The sequence below is a fragment of the Carcharodon carcharias genome, chromosome 19 (genome assembly GCF_017639515.1).
Source record: "Carcharodon carcharias isolate sCarCar2 chromosome 19, sCarCar2.pri, whole genome shotgun sequence".
NCBI classification, from domain to species: Eukaryota; Metazoa; Chordata; class Chondrichthyes; order Lamniformes; family Lamnidae; genus Carcharodon; species Carcharodon carcharias.
In genome coordinates, this window is record NC_054485.1 from 74931348 (window position 1) to 74954616 (window position 23269).

General features: G+C 46.3%; 1 protein-coding gene across 1 annotated transcript; it reads left to right on the forward strand.

Annotated features, from left to right (window-relative positions):
• Nucleotides 1-8591: 8591 nt before the first annotated feature.
• Nucleotides 8592-22452, forward strand: LOC121291782 (zinc finger protein 271-like). The gene is made up of 2 exons (XM_041213332.1): nucleotides 8592-8761; nucleotides 17867-22452. The coding sequence occupies exon 2, from the start codon at nucleotides 18340-18342 to the stop codon at nucleotides 19441-19443; it is 1104 nt and encodes a 367-aa protein (XP_041069266.1). The 5' UTR covers nucleotides 8592-8761; nucleotides 17867-18339; the 3' UTR covers nucleotides 19444-22452.
• The last annotated feature ends 817 nt before the right edge of the window (nucleotides 22453-23269 follow it).

The following is a 23269-nucleotide window of genomic DNA, read 5'->3' on the forward strand; positions in this document are numbered from 1 at the left end:
GTTCTGGAATCCACACAGCAGTGTCACCTGATGGCCAGCGGACATTTTGTGGAAACATTGACCTTTTCTCCAACGCAATATTTGAACAGCTTCTCTGTTCAATGTCCATATTGAATAAAATTGTACTTTAAATTATGAGTATGCCATATCTTACATGACAGCAGCTTTTAGCACCCCCATGATTGTTCAGAAAGTGCTGCCCAATCACAGTATCATGTCTAACAGTAACCGTTTTCTTTTGGGTTTTGCAAGTACAGGCTGGTTGAGTCCGGTCTATACTCTGCCTATTGAGAACAGCCAAAGGAACATTTTGTTTGATTCAATTAGCAATGTACCAACACTGAAATTCAAACACGATATTACTTGATTGTGTGGTAGGCAGAACTTCTTTCTGGACTGACGGCAGTGAAATACTCCAGGACATTCAGGAATCCCGTTTGCTGCCCTCACAACAGCCCCCACATGGACTCACCTCCAGACTAAAACCCAGAACCAGTGTCAAATCCAGCTCATCCCAGAGTGACGTCACACTGATTGGGCATAACCAGGTCTCCAGGTGACATCACAAAGGAGCCAGCAGCCAATCACACAGCAGCCAGGAATGATGTCACAAAGCAGCTGAGGCCCCTACCAAACAGGGACAGGGAGAGAAATCATGGGCCTTGGTCATATGATGTAACAATTTTAATTTATTGAAGTAAAATAAATTCAACAATTCTGTTTGCTCTGGAATTTCAATTTCTTTGCACACCATACCAATTTTATTACAATCGAATATGTTATGTTAAACTATGCATATATATTAAATGGCAATGATTGAACAATCAGCTCATCAAAACACGCTACACCATATTCATTTTTATGCTCTGTTCAAAAGTCTTTCTGGAAATCATTTGAACAGCTAAATCTTTCATTTCATATCCTCCAACTCAGACGACGGTGAATGGCAGTCCATCTGTCATTTGTAAGATTGAACTTTTGTCATTTGGAGTTCAAGAACCATCCTTCCACACAAAGAAAGCTATGCACCGTGGAATCTAAAAAGCTGATAGGATCGTACAGCACAGAAAGGTGCCATTTGACCCATTGATTCTGGGCAGGTTCTTTCAAAGAGCAATCCCGTTAGCTCTTTCCCTATATCCCTGTATATTTTTTTCTCCTTTCAAATACTTATCCAATTCCCTTCTGAAAACTTCTATTGAACCTGTTTCCACCACCTTGTCAGACAGAGCATTCCATCCATCCACTGCAAACAAAGTTTTTCCTCATGTTGCCTCTGTTCTTTCATAGATCATTTTAATTTTGTATCCTCTGGTTCTCGACCCTATAGCTAGGGTTTCTCTTTATTTTTTTCTCTCTAAACCCTTCATGCTTTTAAATACATTTATCAAATCTCCTCTAGACCTATTTTACTGTAAGGAGAACAACTTCAGCTCCTGGAATGTAATCCCTCATCTCTGGAGCATTCTAGTAAATCTCTACTATAGCTTCTCCAAAATCTTCACATCCTTCCTGAAGTGTGGTGCCCAGAATTGAACGCAATGCTCTAGATGGGGTGAACTGGTGTTTTATGTAGATTTGGAATAATTTCCTGACTTCTGCACTCTATTCGCCTCACTCCCACTAAACTGCTGACCGCCCAACTTCCTTTCCTGGTCCCCATGCCAGCTGGTTTAAAACAGTTCAGCATCCTCAGGCACTGTCCCTTCCACATTCAAAACTTCTCCCCTAAAGAAAAGCACTCTCAATTCCTCTGTCCTTGCAAATTACCGCTCTACCTTCAATGTCCCTTTTCTCTGTTGCCTCCAGTGCCCATCCTTCCTCCAAGTCTGTTTCCAAACCTCTCCAATCAGGATTCTGCCACAGCACTGAAACAGCTTCCAGCCAAGTCGCAATGACATCCTCTGTGACTGTGATGCATTATCTGGCCTTGATCTTCCTGCAGCTTTTGACATGCTCCCATCGAAACATCCTTTCTCTAATTCGTTTTCGCTGCCTTCAGTTCAGGGAGATTTCCCTCACTTGGTCTGAGTTTTACCTATTTAATCATAAACCAGAGCTTCTGCAACAGTGGCTCCTCTTCCCACCCTGTACATGCAGTTTCTCTTCCCACCCTGTACATGCGGTTTCTCTTCCCACCCTGTACATGCGGTTTCTCTTCCCACCCTGTACATGCAGTTTCTCTTCCTACCTTGTACATGCAGTTTCTCTTCCCACCCTGTACATGCAGTTTCTCTTCCTACCCTGTACATGCAATTTCTCTTCCCACCCTGTACATGCAGTTTCTCTTCCTACCCTGTACATGCAATTTCTCTTCCTACCCTGTACATGCGGTTTCTCTTCCCACCCTGTACATGCGGTTTCTCTTCCTACCCTGTACATGCAGTTTCTCTTCCCACCCTGTACATGCAGTTTCTCTTCCTACCCTGTACATGCAATTTCTTTTCCCACCCTGTACATGCAGTTTCTCTTCCTACCCTGTACATGCGGTTTCTCTTCCCACCCTGTACATGCAGTTTCTCTTCCCACCCTGTACATGCAGTTTCTCTTCCTACCCTGTACATGCGGTTTCTCTTCCCACCCTGTACATGCGGTTTCTCTTCCTACCCTGTACATGCGGTTTCTCTTCCCACCCTGTACATGCGGTTTCTCTTCCTACCCTGTACATGCGGTTTCTCTTCCTACCCTGGAGATGCGGTTTCTCTTCCTACCCTGTACATGCGGTTTCTCTTCCCACCCTGTACATGCGGTTTCTCTTCCTACCCTGTACATGCGGTTTCTCTTCCTACCCTGTACATGAGGTTTCTCTTCCCACCCTGTACATGCGGTTTCTCTTCCTACCCTGTACATGCGGTTTCTCTTCCTACCCTGGAGATGCGATTTCTCTTCCTACCCTGTACATGCGGTTTCTCTTCCCACCCTGTACATGCGGTTTCTCTTCCCACCCCTGTACATGCGGTTTCTCTTCCTACCCTGTACATGCGGTTTCTCTTCCTACCCTGTACATGCAGTTTCTCTTCCCACCCCTGTACATGAGGTTTCTCTTCCCACCCTGTACATGCGGTTTCTCTTCCCACCCCTGTACATGCGGTTTCTCTTCCTACCCTGTACATGTGGTTTCTCTTCCCACCCCTGTACATGCTAGCTTCCACATGTGCATTGATTGAGCTCACCCAACTCTACCCTCTCTCCCAACTCTCACTACACCTCCACCACCTCTGTATTGCCAGGCTCCTCCTTTGTCTTAAATGAGTGGTAACATCCTCCAGTCAGGTATGTGAAAACAGCACCATTCCATCTCACTCCCTATTCACTGTCTCAGGCTGAACCAAATTGCAATCTCAGCATCCTATTTAACTCTGAGCTGAGTTTTCCATTGCCAAGCGCCAAATTGACACTACATTGGATAAGTTATACATGTTATGAATTTTCTGAAAAATTGTAACACAGTTTCAAAAGAAAACGCAGTCACTTTTATTCGCTAAACAATGGCCTGGGCTCCACTGCTTGGGTTCTATAAAATGCTCCCATTGCTCAAACCATCCATGTCTCTGAAAGAGTTGTAGCAATCATCCTAGGATCAGTTATTCACCTCCTTGAAAAAAATAGAGCTGTATGTATTTCATTTTGGGAGCTGTTCCACTGAGAGTTTTTAAAGCTTGCAGGTTTTGAGTTAAAGTCCATACAATCACAATCAACGGTTACCTACAAGAACTGGATGTTCAGGATCACTTAAAATGCACCCTATAGTGCTGTCCAAATAACAATAAAAAACTCCCATCACCTCAAAACATAATTTGAATTACTTGGAAGATGCAGGGTGCTGTCCAAATGTAACAGCAAGTTACATTTGAAACAAAAACAGAAAAATGCTGGGAAAGCTCAGCAGGTCTAATAGCATCTGTGGAAGAAATAAAAAGATAGCGCAAGGCATTGAGTGTGGATCTCAGGCTGCAGCAAGAACGCCAGTCCTAGCAATGTTGTATGTCCCAAATACCTGTAATCCTGGGTGGATTTCTGTTTTTGTTTCAGATTTCCAGCATCCACAGTATTTCACTTTTATCTTGGTGTTTAATTCACTGCAACTTCTCTTCCAGGTATTTCTACCTTGAAGAAGTACTGCTCTTCTCTCCAGCAGGATTTCCATTCGTCTCTTGCACCTTCTTCACCTTCATTGCTTTCCATTTCCCTCCTGGTGTTTGACAAGGTGTTTACTAAAACTTGCTTTCACAGCCATATTTCCTTCCTCAGCGACTGTCTTTGTCTCCGACTTACCCAACGTGGATTCCAACTGATGTTCCATCTCTCATGTTCCGAATCTACCCAGGATTACAGGTATCTCCAGGACATAGGATGTTCCTCGGACTGCTGTTCTCGCCACATCCAGAGATCGACACTCACTGCCAATGCGCTATCTTTTTATTTCTTCTACAGATGCTGTTAGACCTGCTGAGTTTTTCCAGCATTTTTTAATTCAGATCTAGCATCCACAATATTTTGTTTTTAGCAAGTTACATTTTATAGTACTAAATACATGAGGAATTTGAAAGGCCAAATAGTGGATCAAATATGATCTCTTTTTAAATTCCAGAATCTGCTGGAATTCTTGGCATACACAAATAAGTTAATTTAAACTCCAAAAAGACTAAGTAGATTTGTTATTTTTCACCTTCCCAGCGTCTCATGTTGTTGTATCCAGCGCTCTAACGCTGCCGCCAACTGGGCACATGTCCGTGCCCGCTCGTGTCAAACCAACCAATCCTGTGTCAGTGTTCAGTTGATGGATAGCGTCACGGACCAACAGAAAGCTGAAACATCATGTCAATCAAGCGCAGCACCCCGCCCGATCTGTGACGATCTGGTCCTTGCGCTCACATCACTCAAGGTGGAAATAATCAGGAGGTGGTGGGAAATAAGAGTTCACCAAGGAACGATGAGACAGGGCACCAACTTTTATATTGAAAAGGAGGACTTGAGCCCGACCCCCTAAGACCTAAGGCTTGGTGTTCAGCACCGTCTGCACCCTCCTCTCTCCCAGGCCCCCATTCTGCACCCCGCTCTCTCCCAGCCCCCGACGTTTAGCACCGTCTGCACCCCGCTCTCTCCCAGCCCCTGACGTTTAGCACCATCTGCACCCTCCTCTCTTCCAACCCCTGACGTTTAGCACCGTCTGCACCTTCCTCTCTTCCAACCCCTGACGTTTAGCACCATCTGCACCCCGCTCTCGCCAAGCCCCCAATGTTCAGCACCGTCTGCACCCCCTCTCTCCCAGCCCCCGATGTTCAGCACCGTCGTCACCTCCCTTTCTCCCAGGCCCCGATGTTCAGCACCATCTGCACATCCCTCCCTCCCAGGCCCCGATATTTAGCACCGTCTGCACCCCGTCTCTCCCAGGCCCCGATGTTTAGCACCATCTACAAAGCTAATTAATAAATTAATTATCTAAGTCGAGATGGCTGGGCAGGTGATGTGCTGTAGCTGTATGATGTGGGAGCTGGCAGATCCCATTGCGAGCCGCAGTGATCACATCTGCAGCAAGTGTTGATTGCTGGACGAACTCCGGCTCAGAATTGATGAGCTGGAATCTGAGCTGTGGACGCTGCGTCTCATCCGGGAAGGGGAAAGTTACCTGGACACTTTGTTTCAGGAGGCGGTCACACCCGGTAGATTAAGTACCTCAAGTTCGGTCAGTGGTCAGGGTCAGCAGGGTGTGTCTGCAAGTGAGATAGGTAGAAGGATCCTGTGTTCAGGAACAGAGGAGCCTCAGCTCTTGACCTTGTCCAACAGGTACTAGGTACTTGCTCCCTGTGTGGATGAAGAACAGGGCTATAGGGAGGATGAGCCAGCTGACAATGGCACCGTGGCACAGGAGGCCATTCAAGAGGGGGGAGCAAAAAGACAAGTGGTAGTTGTAGGGGATTCTATAATTAGGGGAACTGATAGCATCCTTTGTAAGCAGGATCGAGAGCACTGTAAGGTATGTTGCCTGCCCGGTGCCAGGGTGGGGGACATCTCTGACCGGCTTGAAAAGATATTGGAGAGGGAGGGGGAGGATCCAGTTGTTGTGCTCCATGTCGGGACAAATAACATAAGTAAGACTAGGAAAGAGGACCTGTTTGGGGATTATCAGGAACTAGGAACTAAATTAAAGAACAGGTCCTCAAGGGTTATAATCTCCGGATTACTACCCGAGCCACGTGCAAATTGGCATAGTGACGCAAGAATAAGGGAAGTAAACACATGACTAAAGGAGTGGTGCGGGAAAGAGGGGTTCCATTTCGTGGGGCACTGGCATCAGTATTGGAACAGGAGGGATCAGTACTGTTGGGATGGTCTCCACCTGAACCGATCTGGGACCAATGTTCTAGCGTAAAGGGTAAATAGGGTGGTCAACAGGACTTTAAACTAGAAAGTGGGGGGGAGGCAAGGGTAAAACTTCAAGGAGTATGACTAATGGGAAACAAAGCAGCAGGTTAGCGTGTGGGGGCGGGGGGGGTGGTTGGGTTCAACTTCATGTAAAATTATGAAAAAACGAAAAGAAAGGAGAGCCCAGGAGAGACTATTAAAGTCCCCAGAACTTTAATGGACAGAGTGCCCTAAATAGGACAGAGTGTTTGGAAAGGGCTAGAATATAACTTCAAACACATCAGATAAAGGGATGACAATGAGAAAGGGGACAGGAAATACAGGACTGAAGGTGTTGTATCTGAATGCATGCAGTATACGAAATAAGGTAAATGAGCTTGTGGCACAGATTGAAATTGGCAGTTATGATGTGGTGGGCATCGCGGAGACATGGCTGCAAGGGGATCAGGACTGGGAGCTAAATATCCAAGGATATACATCCTATTGAAAAGATAGGCCGGTTGGCAGAGGGGGTGGGGTTGCTTTGTTAGTAAGAAATTAAATTAAATCGATAGCAAGAAATGACGTAGGGTCAGATGATGTAGAATCTGTGTGGGTAGAGTTGATGAACTGCAAAGGTAAAAAAAACCATAATGGGAGTTCTGTACAGGCCTCTGAACAGTAGTCAGGATATGGGGCACAAGATACACCAGGAGATAGAAAAGGCATGTAAGAAAGGCAAGGTTACAGTGATCATGGGGGATTTCAATATGCAGGTAAACTGGGAAAATCAGGTTGGTAGTGGATCCCAAGAAAAGGAATTTGTGGGATGTCTACAAGATGGCTTTTTGGAGCAGGGAACAGGCAATTCTAGATTTAGTGATGTGTAATGAGGCAGATTTGATAAGGGAGCTTAAGGTGAATGAACCCTTAGGAGGAAGTGACCATAATATGATAGAATTTACCCTGCAATTTGAAAGGAAAAAGCTGGAATCAGATGTAACGGTATTACAGTTGAATAAAGGAAACTACAGAGGCATGAGGAAGGAGCTGGCCAGAATTAATACTCAGCAGGTCAGGCAGCATCTGTGGAGAGAAACAGAGTTAACATTTCAGCTCAAGATGATATTTCATCAGAAATCCAGATGGATGTTTTGTCAGAGAAACCCCCCCGCTCTCACCAGCACCGCCCCTCTCGCAGCAACACCATTCCCCACACTCTCATTGCCCTGCCCAATCTCACACCCCACCTCCCACTCTCACCAGCATTCTCCCTCTCGCAGCAACACCATCCCCCACACTCTCACTGCCCTGCCCAATCTCACCACCCCCTCCCGCACTCAACAGCTGTGCCCCCCGAATTCACTGCCACCCCACTCATAGGAGCATCCCTCTCCCACCCCTGGGTCCTATTGCCCCAGTATCCCTTGGATTACCACAGTCACACTCCCTAAGCACAGCGTAACTACGCAATTCACAATGTTACAGTCTGAGCACAGAGTCAACCCAGGGCACAGAGTCACTCACAAAGTCAATCACCAAATCTGATCGTCACTCCCCAAGTCTTAATCCCCAGGTCAGAGCCATTCCCTGATGACATCGTCCCTCCCTAATTACTGGAGCAATCTCCTCTCCCACTCTCTTCTCTGTTCCTCACTCCCATTCCCCATCTCCTGTGACCCCTCTCCTGTGTCCCACTCTCCCACTCCCTCCTCTCCTGTATCCCACTCTCCCTGTCCCCCCTCCCTCTTGTGACCCCCCACTCGTGCAACCCCCAATCCGCACTGCCTTCTCATGCCAGGTTCTCAATGTGTCTACCTTCTCCCATGCCCCCTCCTGTGCCCAAGATTCCTGCACCCCTCTCTCCTGTGTCCTTCTCTCCTGTGTTCCTCTCATCTGGGCCCCCTCTCCCATGCGCTCATGTCCCGCGTCCCTCTCTCCTGTGTGTTTCTCTCTCTTGCACCCCTTACTCCTGTGTATTTGCTGATCCCACCACTGTACATAATCACTGCCTTGGACGCTGTGGGTCTTCCTCCTCTGATCTGCACATCCGAGGCTACACATCCCACACTGATGTTGTCAGTTTGAAAGCCTCCGAGGATGAAGAATGCTATTCTCAGATTAGAAATCTCTGTCAAATGTTTACCAGAAGGAACTGAGACAGCAGCTGCAATAAGTGAGGTTTTATTCAAATGGGACAATGAAATTTAAATCCCCACCTGATCTGCTGCTCAAAGTCACCTCCGTTTCACTGGTCAGTTTCCCAAACTTCAGGAAACTCATGTTACTCCAGAAATATTTGGATTGGCTGTGAGAGACGTCAATCAGAGAGCCCACCCACTCTGCCCATTCTCTCCTCTTCCTCTTCCACAGCTGGTTCACTTCCTGTAGGGACTGAAAACCAAGTGAGGAGATGGTGAGTGAAGGAACAGAATTTATAATAATTACATCACATAATATCCACACTAATGTTCAGGCAGTCTGACTATCCTGTGGGGAATCAGGTGTGGAAATGCCCCTTATGCTGTGTGAGAAGATCCAGCTGAGAGAGCTGTTTACTGGGTGCTTTGTGCTGAACTGTTTGACTGGAGCTGTGTGTTGGATATTGAGTGTGTTTATTGGAAGTATTTCCCTTCTGATTTACAGGCTGAGTTTTGTTGATGGGTCATTACTGAGTATGAGAAGGTGAGGTGTAATTATCTGGGAGGTGCAGAGTGTCTGAGGATTCTTACTGATTTCCTATTGTTGAGTTCTGTGTGTGTGTGTGTTGGGAGCTGGTTATTATCCTGTGGACTGAATGGTCAGTTCTGTCTGTGTGTTGGGATCTGGATGTTTTCTGTCTTTTGAAATCCTCCAAGACCTCCCAGCCTCCTATCTCTGAATTATGGAGAGGCGACATTGAAGAGTTTTACTGGAATGGTTCCAGGATTGAGGGATTACAGTGACGTGGATAGACCAGAGAAACTGGGATTGTTTACCCCAGAGCAGAGAAAGCTAAGAGGAGATTTGTTAGAGATGTTTAAAATCATGAAGGGTTTAGTCCAGGCTTGTCCAATCCATGGCCCAAATTGCAGCCCGTGAAGCCCCTCCATCTGGCCCCCGGAACGATTGTTGAAAATGCTGGAAAGATGGCTCAGAGAGTTTGAAGATTTCTTCAGGGGCCTGCAGCTCCAATCACAGCCTGTTTTTCTCCTGTGTTTGCTGCTCATGGGCTCAATAGTGAGCCTATCAGCATCAACCATGGGAGAGAAACAGGCAGTGATTGGAGGAGCAGTGAACATCAGCAACTGACAATATTTGAAGATGGAGAGAGAGAGAGACTCTGGCGGATACTTTCACCATGCTTCTTTGTGGCTGCTGGTGCTCTATCCCTGTTTTGACAGCTTTCCCCCTCCCCCTCGCTGCAGCCATTTTCCATAAGACATAGGAGCAGAAATTAGACCATTTGGCCCATCGAGTCTGCTCCGCCATTCAGTCATGGCTGATAAGTTTCTCAACCCCATTCTCCCGCCTTCTCCCCGTAAGCTTTGATCCCCTTACCAATCAAGAACCTATCTATCTCAGTCTTAAATATACTCAATGACCTGGCCTCCACAGCCTTCTGTGGCAATGAATTCCATAGATTCACCACTCTCTGGCTAAAGAAGTTTCTCCTCATCTCTATTCTAAAAGGTCTTCCCTTTACTCTGACGCTGTGCCCTCGGGTCCTAGTCTCTCCTACTAATGGAAACATCTTCCCCACGTCCAATCTATCCAGGCCTTTCAGTATTCTGTAAGTTTCAATCAGATTCCCCCCCCTTCATCCTTCTAAACTCCATCGAGTATAGACCCAGAGTCCTCAAATGTTCCTCATATGTTAAGCCTTTCATTCCTGGGATCATTCTTGTGAACCTCCTCTGGACCCTCTCCAGGGCCAGCACATCCTTCCTGAGATACGGGGCCCAAAATTGCTCACAATATTCTAAATGTGGTCTGACCAGAGCCTTATAAAGCCTCAGCAGCACATTCCTGCTTTTATATTCTAGTCCTCTCGAAATAAATGCCAACATTGCATTTGCCTTCCTATCTACCTACTCAACCTGCAAGTTAACCTTAAGAGAATCCTGGACTAGGACTCCCAAGTCCCTTTGCACTCCAGATTTCTGAATTCTCTCACCATTTAGAAAATAGTCTATGCCTCTATTCTTCCTACCAAAGTGCATGACCTCACACTTCCCCACGTTTTATTCCATCTGCCACTTCTTTGCCCATTCTCCTAACCTGTCTAAATCCTTCTGCAGCCTCCCAGCCTCCTCAATACTACCTGTCCCTCCACCTATCTTTGTATCATCTGCAAACTTAGCCAGGATGCCCTCAGTTCCTTCATCTAGATTATTAATGTATAAAGTGAAAAGTTGTGGTCCCAACACTGACCCCTGCAGAACTCCAATAGTCACCGGCCGCCATCCTGAAAAGGACCCCATAATCCCCACTCTCTGCCTCCTGCCAGACAGCCAATCTTCTATCCATGCTAATACCTTGCCTCTAACACCATGGGCTCTTATCTTACTGAGCAGCCTCCTGTGCGGCACCTTGTCAAAGGCCTTCTGGAAGTCCAAGTAGATAACATCCATTGGCTCTCCTTTGTCTAACCTACTCGTTACCTCCTCAAAGAATTCTAACAGATTTGTCAGGCATAACCTCCCCTTGATGAAACCATGCTGACTTTGCCCTATTTTACCATGCACTTCCAAATATTCTGAAATCTCATCCTTAATAATGGACTCTAGCATCTTACCAACGACCGAAATTAGGCTAATCGGCCTGTAATTTCCCATCTTTTGGCTCACTCTCTTCTTAAACAGGGGGGTTACATTAGCGATTTTCCAGTCCTCTGGGACCCTCCCTGACTCCAGTGATGCCTGAAAGATCACCACTAACACCTCCACTATCTCTTCAGCTATCTCCTTCAGAGTTCTGGGGTGTAATCCATCTGGCCCAGGTGATTTATCCACCTTCAGACCTTTCAGTTTTCCTAGCATCTTCTCCTTGGTAATGGCCACCATACTCGCCTCTGCCCCCCGACTCTCTTGAACTTTGGGGCTGTTACTCGTGTCTTCCACTGTGAAAACTGACGCAAAGTACCTATTCAGTTCCTCCGCCATTTCTTTGTTCCCCACTACTGCTTCTCCAGCGTCATTTTCCAGCGGCCCAATGTCCACTTTTGCCTCTCTCTTACCCTTTATATATCTAAAAAAAACTCTTGCAATTTTTTTTATATTACTGGCTAGTTTACCCTCATATTTAATCTTCTCCCTCCTTATTTCTTTTTTAGTTGTCTTCTGTTGGTCTTTGTAGGCTTCCCAATCCCGTGGTTTCCCATTGCTCTGCGCTGCATTGTATGCTTTCTCTTTAGCTTTTATGCTGTCCCTGACTTCCCTTGTCAGCCATGGTTGCCTTGTCCTCCCTTTAGTATGCTTCTCCTTCCGAGGGATGAATTTTTGCTGTGTCTCCCCCCATGCTATGGCCGCTTTCTCCTGCTGCAAGTGCTCTGACCTGGCTGCGGCCTCTTTTCCCTGGCTGCATGTGCCCTGGCCTGGCTGCTTTCTCCTTGCTCCTCCCCAGCTCTCCCGGCATTCCCCAGGCTCTCAGAGCTTCCCTCAGTGGGCACTTGCGCTCGGTTGCTGCTAGGCCTCAGGCCTCACTCCAGCCCTCATCACACCCCACCCCCAAACCGATTTTGTGAGTGATGGTGAGTAAATGAGTGTGAGGGGAGTGAGTGAGTGAATGTGAAAGTGTGTAAGTGAGGGTGAGTGTGGGAGAGTGAGGGAACGTAAGTGAGGGAGCACGAGGGTGGCTGAGTGAGGGAGCATGAGGTTGGGTGAGTGAGTAAGCGTGGGTGGGTGAGTGAGCATGAGGGTGGGTGAGTGAGTGAGAAGAGGGTCGGTGAGGGTGGGTGAGTGAGCATGAGGGTGGGTAAGTGAGTGAGAAGAGGGTCGGTGAGGGTGGGTGAGTGAGTGTGAGAGTGGGTGAGTGAGTGAGAAGAGGGTCGGTGAGGGTGGGTGAGTGAGTGTGAGAGTGGGTGAGTGAGTGAGAAGAGGGTCGGTGAGGGTGGGTGAGTGAGTGTGATAGTGGGTGAGTGAGTGAACGTGTGAGAGAGTGAGGGTGGATGAGTGAGTGTGAGAGTGGGTGAGTGAGTGAACGTGTGAGTGAGTGAGGGTGGGTGAGTGAGTGTGAGAGTGGGTGAGTGAACGTGTGAGTGAGTGAGGGTGGGTGAGTGAGTGTGAGAGTGGGTGAGTGAGTGAACGTGTGAGTGAGTGAGGGTGGGTGAGTGAGTGTGAGAGTGGGTGAGTGAGTGAACGTGTGAGTGAGTGAGGGTGGGTGAGTGAGTGTGAGAGTGGGTGAGTGAGTGAACGTGTGAGTGAGTGAGGGTGGGTGAGTGAGTGTGAGAGTGGGTGAGTGAGTGAACGTGTGAGTGAGTGAGGGTGGGTGAGTGAGTGTGAGAGTGGGTGAGTGAGTGAACATGTGAGTGAGTGAGGGTGGGTGAGTGAGTGAGGGTGGGTGAGTGAGTGTGAGAGTGGGTGAGTGAGTGAACGTGTGAGTGAGTGAGGGTGGGTGAGTGAGTGTGAGAGTGGGTGAGTGAGTGAACGTGTGAGTGAGTGAGGGTGGGTGAGTGAGTGTGAGAGTGGGTGAGTGAGTGAACGTGTGAGTGAGTGAGGGTGGGTGAGTGAGTGTGAGAGTGGGTGAGTGAGTGAACATGTGAGTGAGTGAACATGTGAGTGAGTGAGGGTGGGTGAGTGAGTGTGAGAGTGGTGAGGGTGGGTGAGTGCGCGCATGTGAGGGAATGAGCATGCACACGTGAGAGAGAGGATGTGTGCGTGTGAGTGAGAGAGGGTGGTGAGAGGGAGGGAAGTATGTGTGCCTGGCTCACTCCCAGTCTCAGGGTTCTCATTCACCCACAGCCCCACACACCAACAGGCATTCTCAAAGTGGATGAGGGTGAGTAAGTGAGCAACCTGAGGCTGGGAGTGAGCTGGACACACACACACTCTCACCCTTTCGCACTTGAATGGTCATCTTTATTTATTACTCATTTTTTAATTATCAATTTATTGTTGTAAGCTTTTTTTGCTCTGTAAGTTATTTCTTATCATACGTCAACTTTTTTTTCCTGAAATTCATGTTTAATGTTTGCCAAACGTTATCCTTCCGAAATTTGCTCATCAGCCTCCTTCACCCCCCCCCCCCCCAGTGTGAGAAAAATTGAAATGTGTCCCCCCCCCACAAGAAAAGCTAGGACAAACCTGGTTTAGACAAAGTAAATAAAGAGAAACTGTTTCCATTGGCAGAAGGATAACGCGAGGATACAGATAAAAGATAATTGGCATCATGGCACAGGGAGCCATTCAAGTGGGGGGAGGCAATAGGAATGTAGTAGTGGTAGGGGACAGTGTAATTAGGGACATAGATACTGTTCTCTGCATCATGACTCCCAAAGGCTTTGTTGCCTGCCCAGTGTCAAGGTTAAGGACATCTCAGGGCTGGAGACAAATTTGGATTGGGAGTGGAGGGATCTAGGTGTCGTCGTCCATGTTGGTACCAACAACATTGATAGGACTAGAAAGGAGGCTCTGCTGAAAGAATCCGAACAGTTAGGAGCTAAATTAAAAAGCAGAACCTCCAAGGTAATAATCTCGGGATTGTTACCTGAGCAAACTGGCAAAGGGTAAATAAAGCCAAGGAGTTAAATGCGTGGCTTGGAGATTGGTGTGGGAGAAATGGGTTTCAGTTCATGGGGCACTGGGGTAGAAAGGAGCTGTTCCAGTGGGATGGGCTTCACTTGAGCTGTGCTGGGACCAGTGTCCTGGTGAATCGGATAACTGCGCCGGTAGAGTGGGCTTTAAATTATATAGAGTTGGGGAGGGTTCTGGAGAGGGTATAATTAGGCTTACAAAGCAAAAGGATATGACAGCATTGCCAGGCAGCTATTTACAGAGACATGGTTACAAGGAGATCAAAGCTGGGAACTAAACATTCAGGGGTATGTGACTTTTTGAAAGGACAGGCAGGAAGGAAAGGGTGGAGCAAAGGCAGCTTTGTTAGTTCGAGATGGAATAAGTACAATAGCAAGAAATGATCTTGGATTGGAAGAGACTGGTGAGATTAGTCTATAGGCCCCCTAACAGTAGCTACACTGTAAGACAGAGAATAAATCAGGAGATAATGAAGGCATGTAAAAAAGGCAGTACATTAATTATGGGTAACCTTATTCTTCATGTGGATTGGGGAAATCAAATTGGCAGAGGTAGCCATGAGCAAGAATTCATAGAGTGTATTCCGGACAATTTCTGAGAACAATATGTAGGGATTAGGCTATTTTGGATCTGCTAATATGTAATGAGGCAGATTTAATAAATGATGTCAGAGTGAAAGATCCCCTAGGAAACAGTGACTGTAACACAGTAGAATTTTGCATTCAGTTTGAGAGTGAGAAACTTGGATCAGAAACAACTGTGCTAAACTTAAGGGTAACTATGAAGGAATGAGGGCAGAGTTGGCTGGAGTGGACTGGGAAAGGAGTTTAGTAGAAAAGACGGTTGCTGAATAATGACAAGCGTTTAAGAAAATACTTCATAGCTCACAACAAAGATATATCCCAGTGAGGAAGAAGGATTCTAGGAAGGGGATAAACCAACCATGGTTAACCAAGGAAGTTACGGATGGTATCAAATTGAAAGAAAAAACATACAGTGTGGCAAAGATTAGTGGTAAGCCAGAGGATTGGGAAAGTTTTAAAAACTAACAAAAGATGGCCAAGAAAGTAATAAAGAGGGAGAAAATAAACTTTGAGGGTAAACTAGCAAGTGATATGAAAATGGAAAGTCAGGTCTTCTTTAAATATATAAAAAGAGAGAGGCCAAAGTGAACATAGGCCCCTTAGAGAATGAGGCTGGGGAAATAATAATGGGGAACCAGGAAATGGTAGAGGAGTTGAATAAATACTTTGCATCAGTCTTCACAGTAGAAAACACTAATAGCATTCCAAAAATACTAAATAATCAAGGGGCAAAAGAAAGGGAGGAAATAAATACAATAACTATCACTAGAGAAAAAGCACTAAGGAAACTAATGGGGCTAAAGGCTGATAAGTCCCCTGGACCTGATGGTTGCATCCTAGGATATTAAAGGAAGTAGCTACAGAGATAGTGGATACACTGGTAGTAATCTTCCAAAGATCCTTAGATTCTGGAAAAGTCCCATAGGATTGGAAAACTGCCAATGCAATACCCTTTTTCAAAAAGGGAGGGAGACAAAAAACAGGTGACTATAGGCCAGTTAGCTTAACATCCTTCATTGGGAAAATGTTAGAGTCTATTATCAAGGATATAATAGCAGAGCATTTAGAAATGCATAATATAACCAAGCAGAATCAGCATGGCTTCATGAAGGGGAAATCATGCCTGACAAATTTATTAGAATTCTTTGAGGAGGTAACAAGCAGGATAGATAAAGGGGAACCAGTAGATGTAATATATTTGGATTTCCAAAAAAGCATTCGATAAGGTACCACACATAATGCTACTTAATAAGATAAGAGCCCATGGTGTTAGGGGCAGTACATTATCATGGATAGAGGATTGGCAAACTAATAAAAGACAGAGAGTTAGGATATGGGGAGCATTTTCAGGGTGGCAAACTGTAACTGGTGGAGTTCCACAGGGATCAGTGCTGAGGCCACAATTATTGACAATATATATTTTAATGATTTGTATAAGGGAAGTGAATGTACTATCGCCAAGTTTGCGGATGACACAAAAATAGGTGGGAAGGCAAGTGGTGAAGATGACACAAAGAGTCTACAGAGGGATAGAGACAGGTTAAGTGAGTGGACAAAAACTTGGCAGATGGAATATAATTTGGGAAAATGTGAGGTTATGCACTTTGGCAGGAAGAATAGAGGAGCTGAATGTTATTTAAATGCCGAAAGACTGCAGAAGGCTGCAGCACAAAGGGATTTGTGGGTCCTCATGCATGAATCACAAAAAAGCTAACATACAAATTCAACAGGTAATAGGGAAGGCAAATGGAATGTTGGCCTTTATTTCAAAGTGAATGGAGCATAAACATAGGGAAGTCTTGCTAAAACTGTACAAGGCACTAGTTAGTCCACACCTAGAATACTATGAACAGTTTTGGTCCCCTTATCTAAGGAAAGATATACTGGCATTGAAGGCAGTCCAGAGGAGGTTCATTAGGTTGATCCCGGGGATGGAGGGATTTTCTTATGAGGAGAGGCTGAGTAGGTTGGGCCTGTACTTATTGGAGTTTAGAAGAATGAGAGGCGACCTATGGAAACATATAAGATTCTTAGGGGGCTTGACAGGGTAGATGCTGAGAGGTTGTTTCCTCTTGTGGGAGAGTCTAGGACCAGAGGGCATCATCTCAGAGTAAGGGGTCACCCACTTAAGACAGAGATGAGGAGGAATTTCTTCTCTCAGAGGGTAGTGAATCTGTGTGATTCTTTACCACAGAGGGCTGTAGAGGCTGGGTCATTAAGTATATTCAAGGCTTAGATAAATTTTTAATCAGTAAGGTGATCAAGGGTTATGGGGAAAAGGCAGGAAAGTGGAGTTGAGGATTATCAGATCAGCCATGATCTCATTGAATGGCAGAGCAGACTCGTTGGGCCGAATGGCCTACTTCTGCTCCTACGTCTTATGGTCTAATGGCAAAAGAATCAAAAAGATCTTGAGGAAAATTTTTTTTGCATGATGTGTGGTTAGGATTTGGAATGCATGGTCTGATAGGGCGGTAGATGCAGATTCAGTAATAACCATCGCTTCAAACCTGGACTCTAAAGTATTGCCAGTGCTGCTCCTGACATGTCTATCTACTGGTTTGATGATAATCATGGAATGAGGGCTGTGCCGGGCTGTAAGATTGTGGTAGAATATAATCCTGCTGCTGCTGATGGCTCACTGCACCTCATGGATACCCAGTTTTGATATCTGTCCTTAGTCTGCTTCCCTGGTGATGATTAACATAGTGAAGCACTCACTCATCAGTTGGGAGGGGAGTGGTAGTTTTCCTTGAACTTGTTTGGCCTGAAGCCATGACACTCCATGGAGTTAATACCGAGACTTCCCCACCTGCCAGTGGGATGGGACATACCCAGGGATGGTGACGGAGGAGTCTGGGATGTTTCCAGATTGATATGATTCTGTGCTGCAAGTGGATTGATAAACTACTTTACATTCCGCCTGACTGTCTTTTCCATTGTCCTCTGGGAAGATGGAGGCTGGGTGGAGGAAAGAAAGTAGCCACATTGTCTGCTCCTGGTCACTATCCATTGTCCCTGCTGAAAACAGAGGGTGTGTGACAGTCAAGTGAGGAAAAATAAAGGACCTTCATCTGATCCCCCACACAGGGGAATAGCAGACTGACACTCACTGTGGAACAGTCTCTAATTGAGGAATCAGACCCTTCAGCAAAGGAGGAGAGGGAGTTGGAGGAAATCACCTTTCCTTTTCCTGTTTTACAGAAGGATTGCACCGTACTACACCAGAGAATACGGAGAGAATAAACACCGCAGATAGATCCTGACCATCAATCAAGGAACAACTGAACAACTGTGGGAAGACATCCAGTCCCTTCACAGCATTGCTCAACACAGAGAAGGTTGGACAGTGAAAGCATCATCTGGAAATCGGTCAGGTCAGGGGAGCTTTGACAGATCATCAGATCTGAAACTGGTCAGTGGTGTGGAACCTTCCATCAGAACTAATCATTCCGAAGGTTCGGCTGTGGGCGATCGGTCAGGGTGAGGCTGGGAAGAAGTGTGAGTGGCTCCAAGTGTGGTTAGAGCTTCAATCATTCATCGAAACTCATGAACCACTGACTCATTCCAACAGGTGGGAGGCTGTTCAAGTGTGAGGTGTGTGAGGAGGGCTCCACAGGCTCATACGAACACACAAGATACGTCTTTTGTACAACTGTTAACACAAGGACAGCTACATGGAAGCAAAACCATTCACCTGTGAGGTGTGTAATAAGGGCCTTGCACGATTATCGGGCCTGGTGAATCACCGGCGCATTCACACAGGGGAGAAACCATTCACTTGCGACATCTGCGACAAATCCTTCAGACAGTTATCAAACCTGCGTGTTCACCGACGCATTCACACTGGAGAGAAACCATTCACCTGCGTAGTATGTGACAAATCATTCTCTCTCTTATCATCCCTCCGCATCCACCAACGCATTCACACAGGGGAGAAACCAGTCAAGTGTGAAGTTTGTGACAAAGCCTTCACACAGTTATCAAGTCTCCTTGGCCATCAGACAATCCACACAGGGGAGAAACCCTTCAAGTGTGAAGTTTGTGACAAGGCTTTCGTGACATCTTCGAGCCTCCTGCTACACCAGAGGTTTCACACAGGAGAGAAACCATTCAGGTGTGAGCTTTGTGAAATGGCTTTCACGCAATCGTCTGATCTCCTGATACACAAGAGGATTCACACAGGGGAGAAACCATTCAAGTGTGAGTTGTGTGACCGAGCCTTCACAAGGTCAACGATGCTTATGGAACACCAACGCGTTCACACTGGGGACAAACCATTCACGTGTGAGGTGTGTAATAAATCATTCTCACAGTCATCAAACCTCCACGTACATCAACGTATTCACACAGGGGAGAAACCATTCAGTTGTGAGGTGTGTAATAAGGGCTTTGCACAGTTCTGGCGCCTGGTGAATCACAGACGCATTCACACTGGGGAGAAACCATTCACGTGCGCGCTTTGCAACAAATCATTTTCGCTGTTACAGAATCTCCGTGTACACCAACGTATTCACACCGGTGAGAAACCATTCACATGTGAGGTGTGTGACAAATCATTCTCACAATCATCGTCCCTCCGTGCACACCGACGCATTCACACTGGGGAGAAACCATTCACTTGCGAGGTGTGTGACAAATCATTCTCAAGGTTATCTCACTTTCGTGTACACCAACGCATTCACACTGGGCATAAACCATTCAAGTGTGAGGTGTGTGACAAAGCCTTCACAAACTCATCGAACCTCCTGGTCCATCAGAGGATCCACAGAGGAGAGTAACTCTTCAAAGGTGAGATTTACGTTGAAGTTCACCTGAAATCTTCAACCCTCTTGGGACACCAGAGAATTCACGCAGGGTAGAAACTCTTCTGGTGTGATGTTTGTGACAAGGCTTTCACCCACTCCTTCAATCTCCTGAAGCACCACAGGATCCACACTGGTGAGAAACCATTCAGGTGTGAGGTGTGCGACAAGGCTTTCAGTGTATCTCCTGGTCCATTAATGCACTCACACAGGGGAGAAACCCTATCAGTGTGAGTTCTGTAATAAAGCCTTCACACAGTAGTTGGACCTCCTGTAACATCAGTGAACCCACACAGGAGACAAACCCTTCGAGTGTGATGTATGGTAGGATTGTTTCACCTATTCCTCTTTCACCATGCACCACCCACATCTCCACACAGACTTGGAGCCGGGTCACCTGCTTCCGTTACACTGAGAGTTGCCGGTGTTCTTTATCCTCCAGTGTTCACACAGGGGAGCCGTCCTTCCAAAGCACTGTCTGTCTCAGCAGTGTCTGTCTCAAACCTCTCCCATCATCAGTCCAATTGTTTCAATAAGGCCAATTTAACCCTCGACCAGATCGCCAAACATCACCAAAAGAAGACATCAATATGTATAAAAGCTCCTGTATAAACTCAGCATCCTTTCAGTGCAGCGTCAGGTACAAGTCACTCACTGATTCTCACTCTGGCTAAGAAGGCAATCAGATACTCAGTGGTTAGAAAGGCTTCAGCTTCTGATCTACCAGCACAAGCACCCAGAGGAGGAGCCATTCCTGGGGTAGTAATGGAGGGACTTCAATTAGCCTTAGCATCTCTGGTCTGTGGAAGGGAAGAATCAGCTGGGAAGTCAGGAGGAGGGCAGGATGTGTCTCGGCTGTGACAGTCTCCATTGTCTCACAACATTTACTGTCTGGGCCTACACATGCTGAATGGCCACTCAAACAGAGCACTAGAGGCCAATCAATGTCCACAGTCTGTACTCCAGGTCAGTACCTTGAGGATTGGGGGGAATGTGAGAGGACAACAGCTTGTATTTATAGAGCATTTTAATATAGTCAAACATCCCAAAGTGTTTCATAGAGACGTCATCAGAGAAAAATTAACACCGAGACAAGGAGATGTTAGGAGGTGATGACCAAAAATATGGTCAAAGAGGTATTTAAGGAAGGTCCTAAAGGAGGGGAGAAGGACAAAGATGCAGAGAGATTTAAGGAGGAAATTCATGAGCATGGAGCCTGGATGGCTGAAGACACAGACAGCAATAGTGAAGTGAAGGAAGTGGAGTGGATGTACTAAAGACCAGAATTGGAGGAGTGCAGAGACCTTGGAGGGAGATGGGGCTAGAAGTGACAGAGATAGGGAGGGGGCTGAGGCCATGGAGCAATTTGTACTGGAGCATGAGAATTTTAAATTGGAGGCACTGGGGGTCTGGGAACCAGTATAGGTCAGTGAATACTGGGGTGATAGGTATATGAGTTAGGATAGAGACCGCAGAGTTTTAGCTGACCTGAAGTTTATGGAGGGTGGAAGATGGGAAGCTGGACAGGAGAGCATTGGAATGGTCTAGTCTAGTCTAGAAGTAACAACAGCATGGATGAGGATTTCAACAGCATATGAGTGTTGGAAATGGCCAATGATACAGAGAGGGAATCAAGTCACTTTAGTGATTAAATAGATTATCTTGAACTACCCTCTCTATAATCTAATCTATAATCTTAAACACCTCAGTTATATTATCCATTAATTTTCTACATTCAAGGGAATGCAAGCTCAGTCTGTGCAACCTATCCTCAGAATTTAACCCTTTTAGCCCCAGGAACATTCTGGTGAATCTACGCTGCGCTCCCTCCAAAGCCAATATATCCTTCCTGAGGTGCGGTGCCCAGAACTGAACACAGTTCTCTAGATAGGATCTAAACAGAGCTCTGTACAACTGGAACATAACTTCCACAAGGACACAGTTGGTTCTGGGAAGGAGAAGTTGTGGGTTTTCTTTTCTCTTCAGGATAGTCCTGGAGTAATGAGCAGTTTTGGTAGAGGAAAGCAGGACCACTAAAGCTTGATGTGGTCCAGTCACATCTGGCGATGGTTAGCTAAACCAGTTGTGTACCAGATACGCTCACATCTTCAATCCTTGGACTTGAGCAACAGGGAGGCCGATGTGGAAGGAAGAGAGCAAAGGTAATTTTGGGAACAAGGGTGTAGAAGGTGGATATGAGGAAGTGATTAAACCAGATTGATGGCTACAGAAGCATTGTGGTGAATGGAGGGCCAAAGGGCAAAGAGTTGGGAATTAGAAAGCGCTGTCCAACTCACCTGGGGGAAGAGTGTCTTCCAGGAATGGAAATTGATTGATCCATGTACTCATGTGACCACTGGATCTCTGTAACCATTGGTTGGTTTGTATGATGGAAACGAGCTCTATCCTGTGCCACTAAAGTTCGGGGTCATTTCTGATCATTGGAATTGGGAGCCAGACTAAAGCACAGGGATTTTAAAGAAACTTCTGTCTGTAGTATTCTGAGAGTTCCCCCTGATGTGTGTGTGTGTGTGTGTGTGTGTGTGTGTGTGTGTGTTAGTAAAGTGAGCCAGCTCTCAGGAGTGGGTGTCGGGTAGAATCGGATGCTGCTTTAGTTGGTGATGTGCATTTATAGACACCTCTTCAGGTGATGGGTGTTTGATGAATACCATGGGTAATGTTTGTATGTTTGTACTGTCTGGGAGGACTACTATCCTGAGTATGGTGAGGGATTGGGGGTGAGTCTCTACAGACCTGCGTTCCCTCAGTCCATCATACCTCAATGTAATAATGGTGTGATATGTTCACCTTACACTCTTCCAAGATACATTTCATGTCCGGGGAAAGATCTTGAGTCATTTTCAAATGCTTTATTAACTTGATTGCTTCAAAGTTTGATGTAACCTTAATATGACGTTGTTCTTTGCCTGCTATTTTATTGATCCTCTGTATAAGTTTATAACTTACAATAAATTAATGTTTTTAGACTTAATTCAAACCACCTAATTTATCAGCGTGGTGTATTCCTATTCACTGAAGTGTCAGTGGCAGCTGTCCCTTGGAATTGAGGATGACATCTGTCAGGCTTGGTGAGACTTTAGATGCCTGAGGAGCCCAATTCTGGATCCATATGTTCTTCCGCTGTGGGGCACGTTATTGTGCAGGGGAGCAGAAATCACAGCCCTGGATTGGCTTCCCTCTCTTTCCTCTGCTGCCGCCGTTCTGCCTCGCTGTCAAGTGGCTTGTGCCTTGATAGATCAGGTGGTGCCCTGCCGAGCAATCGGCAGCATTCTCCTCCCAGTCAGTGGTGTTAATGCCTCCATGTTTTAGGGCGAATTGAGCATATCCTTAAAGCTTTTCCTTTGGCTGCCTTTTGAGCATTGGCCAATGGAGAATTGAGAGAAGAGAACCTGCTGAGGGAGGCGGTTTACAGGCATCCAGATGCAATGGCCCGTCCGGATTTGGTTTTTCAGGAGCAGGGCTTCATTGTTGGTAGATGCAGCTCACGTTAGTCCGATGGTCCTCCCATTTGATTGCCAGGATTTGACGCAAGCACCGCTAATGGAAGCTCTCAAGGATCTTAATGTGGCGTTGGTAGACAGTCCATGTTTCGCTGCAGTAGAGGAGGGTGGTCAACACAAAGACCTTATAAACTAGAACCTCTGTTGACTTCCAAAGGTCCCTGTTGACAAAGACATGGTGCAGCTTGAAGAAGGCAGCGCCAGCGCAATTGACTTGGTGTTAGACTTCCTCATCGATGGTAGTCCCTTGAGAGAGGTGGCTGCCGAGATAAGGGAAGTGC

What these genes read in the sequence shown, in the direction of transcription:
- LOC121291782 (XM_041213332.1), top strand. Translation starts at nt 18,340, where the DNA reads ATGGAAGCAAAACCATTCACCTGTGAGGTGTGTAATAAGGGCCTTGCA.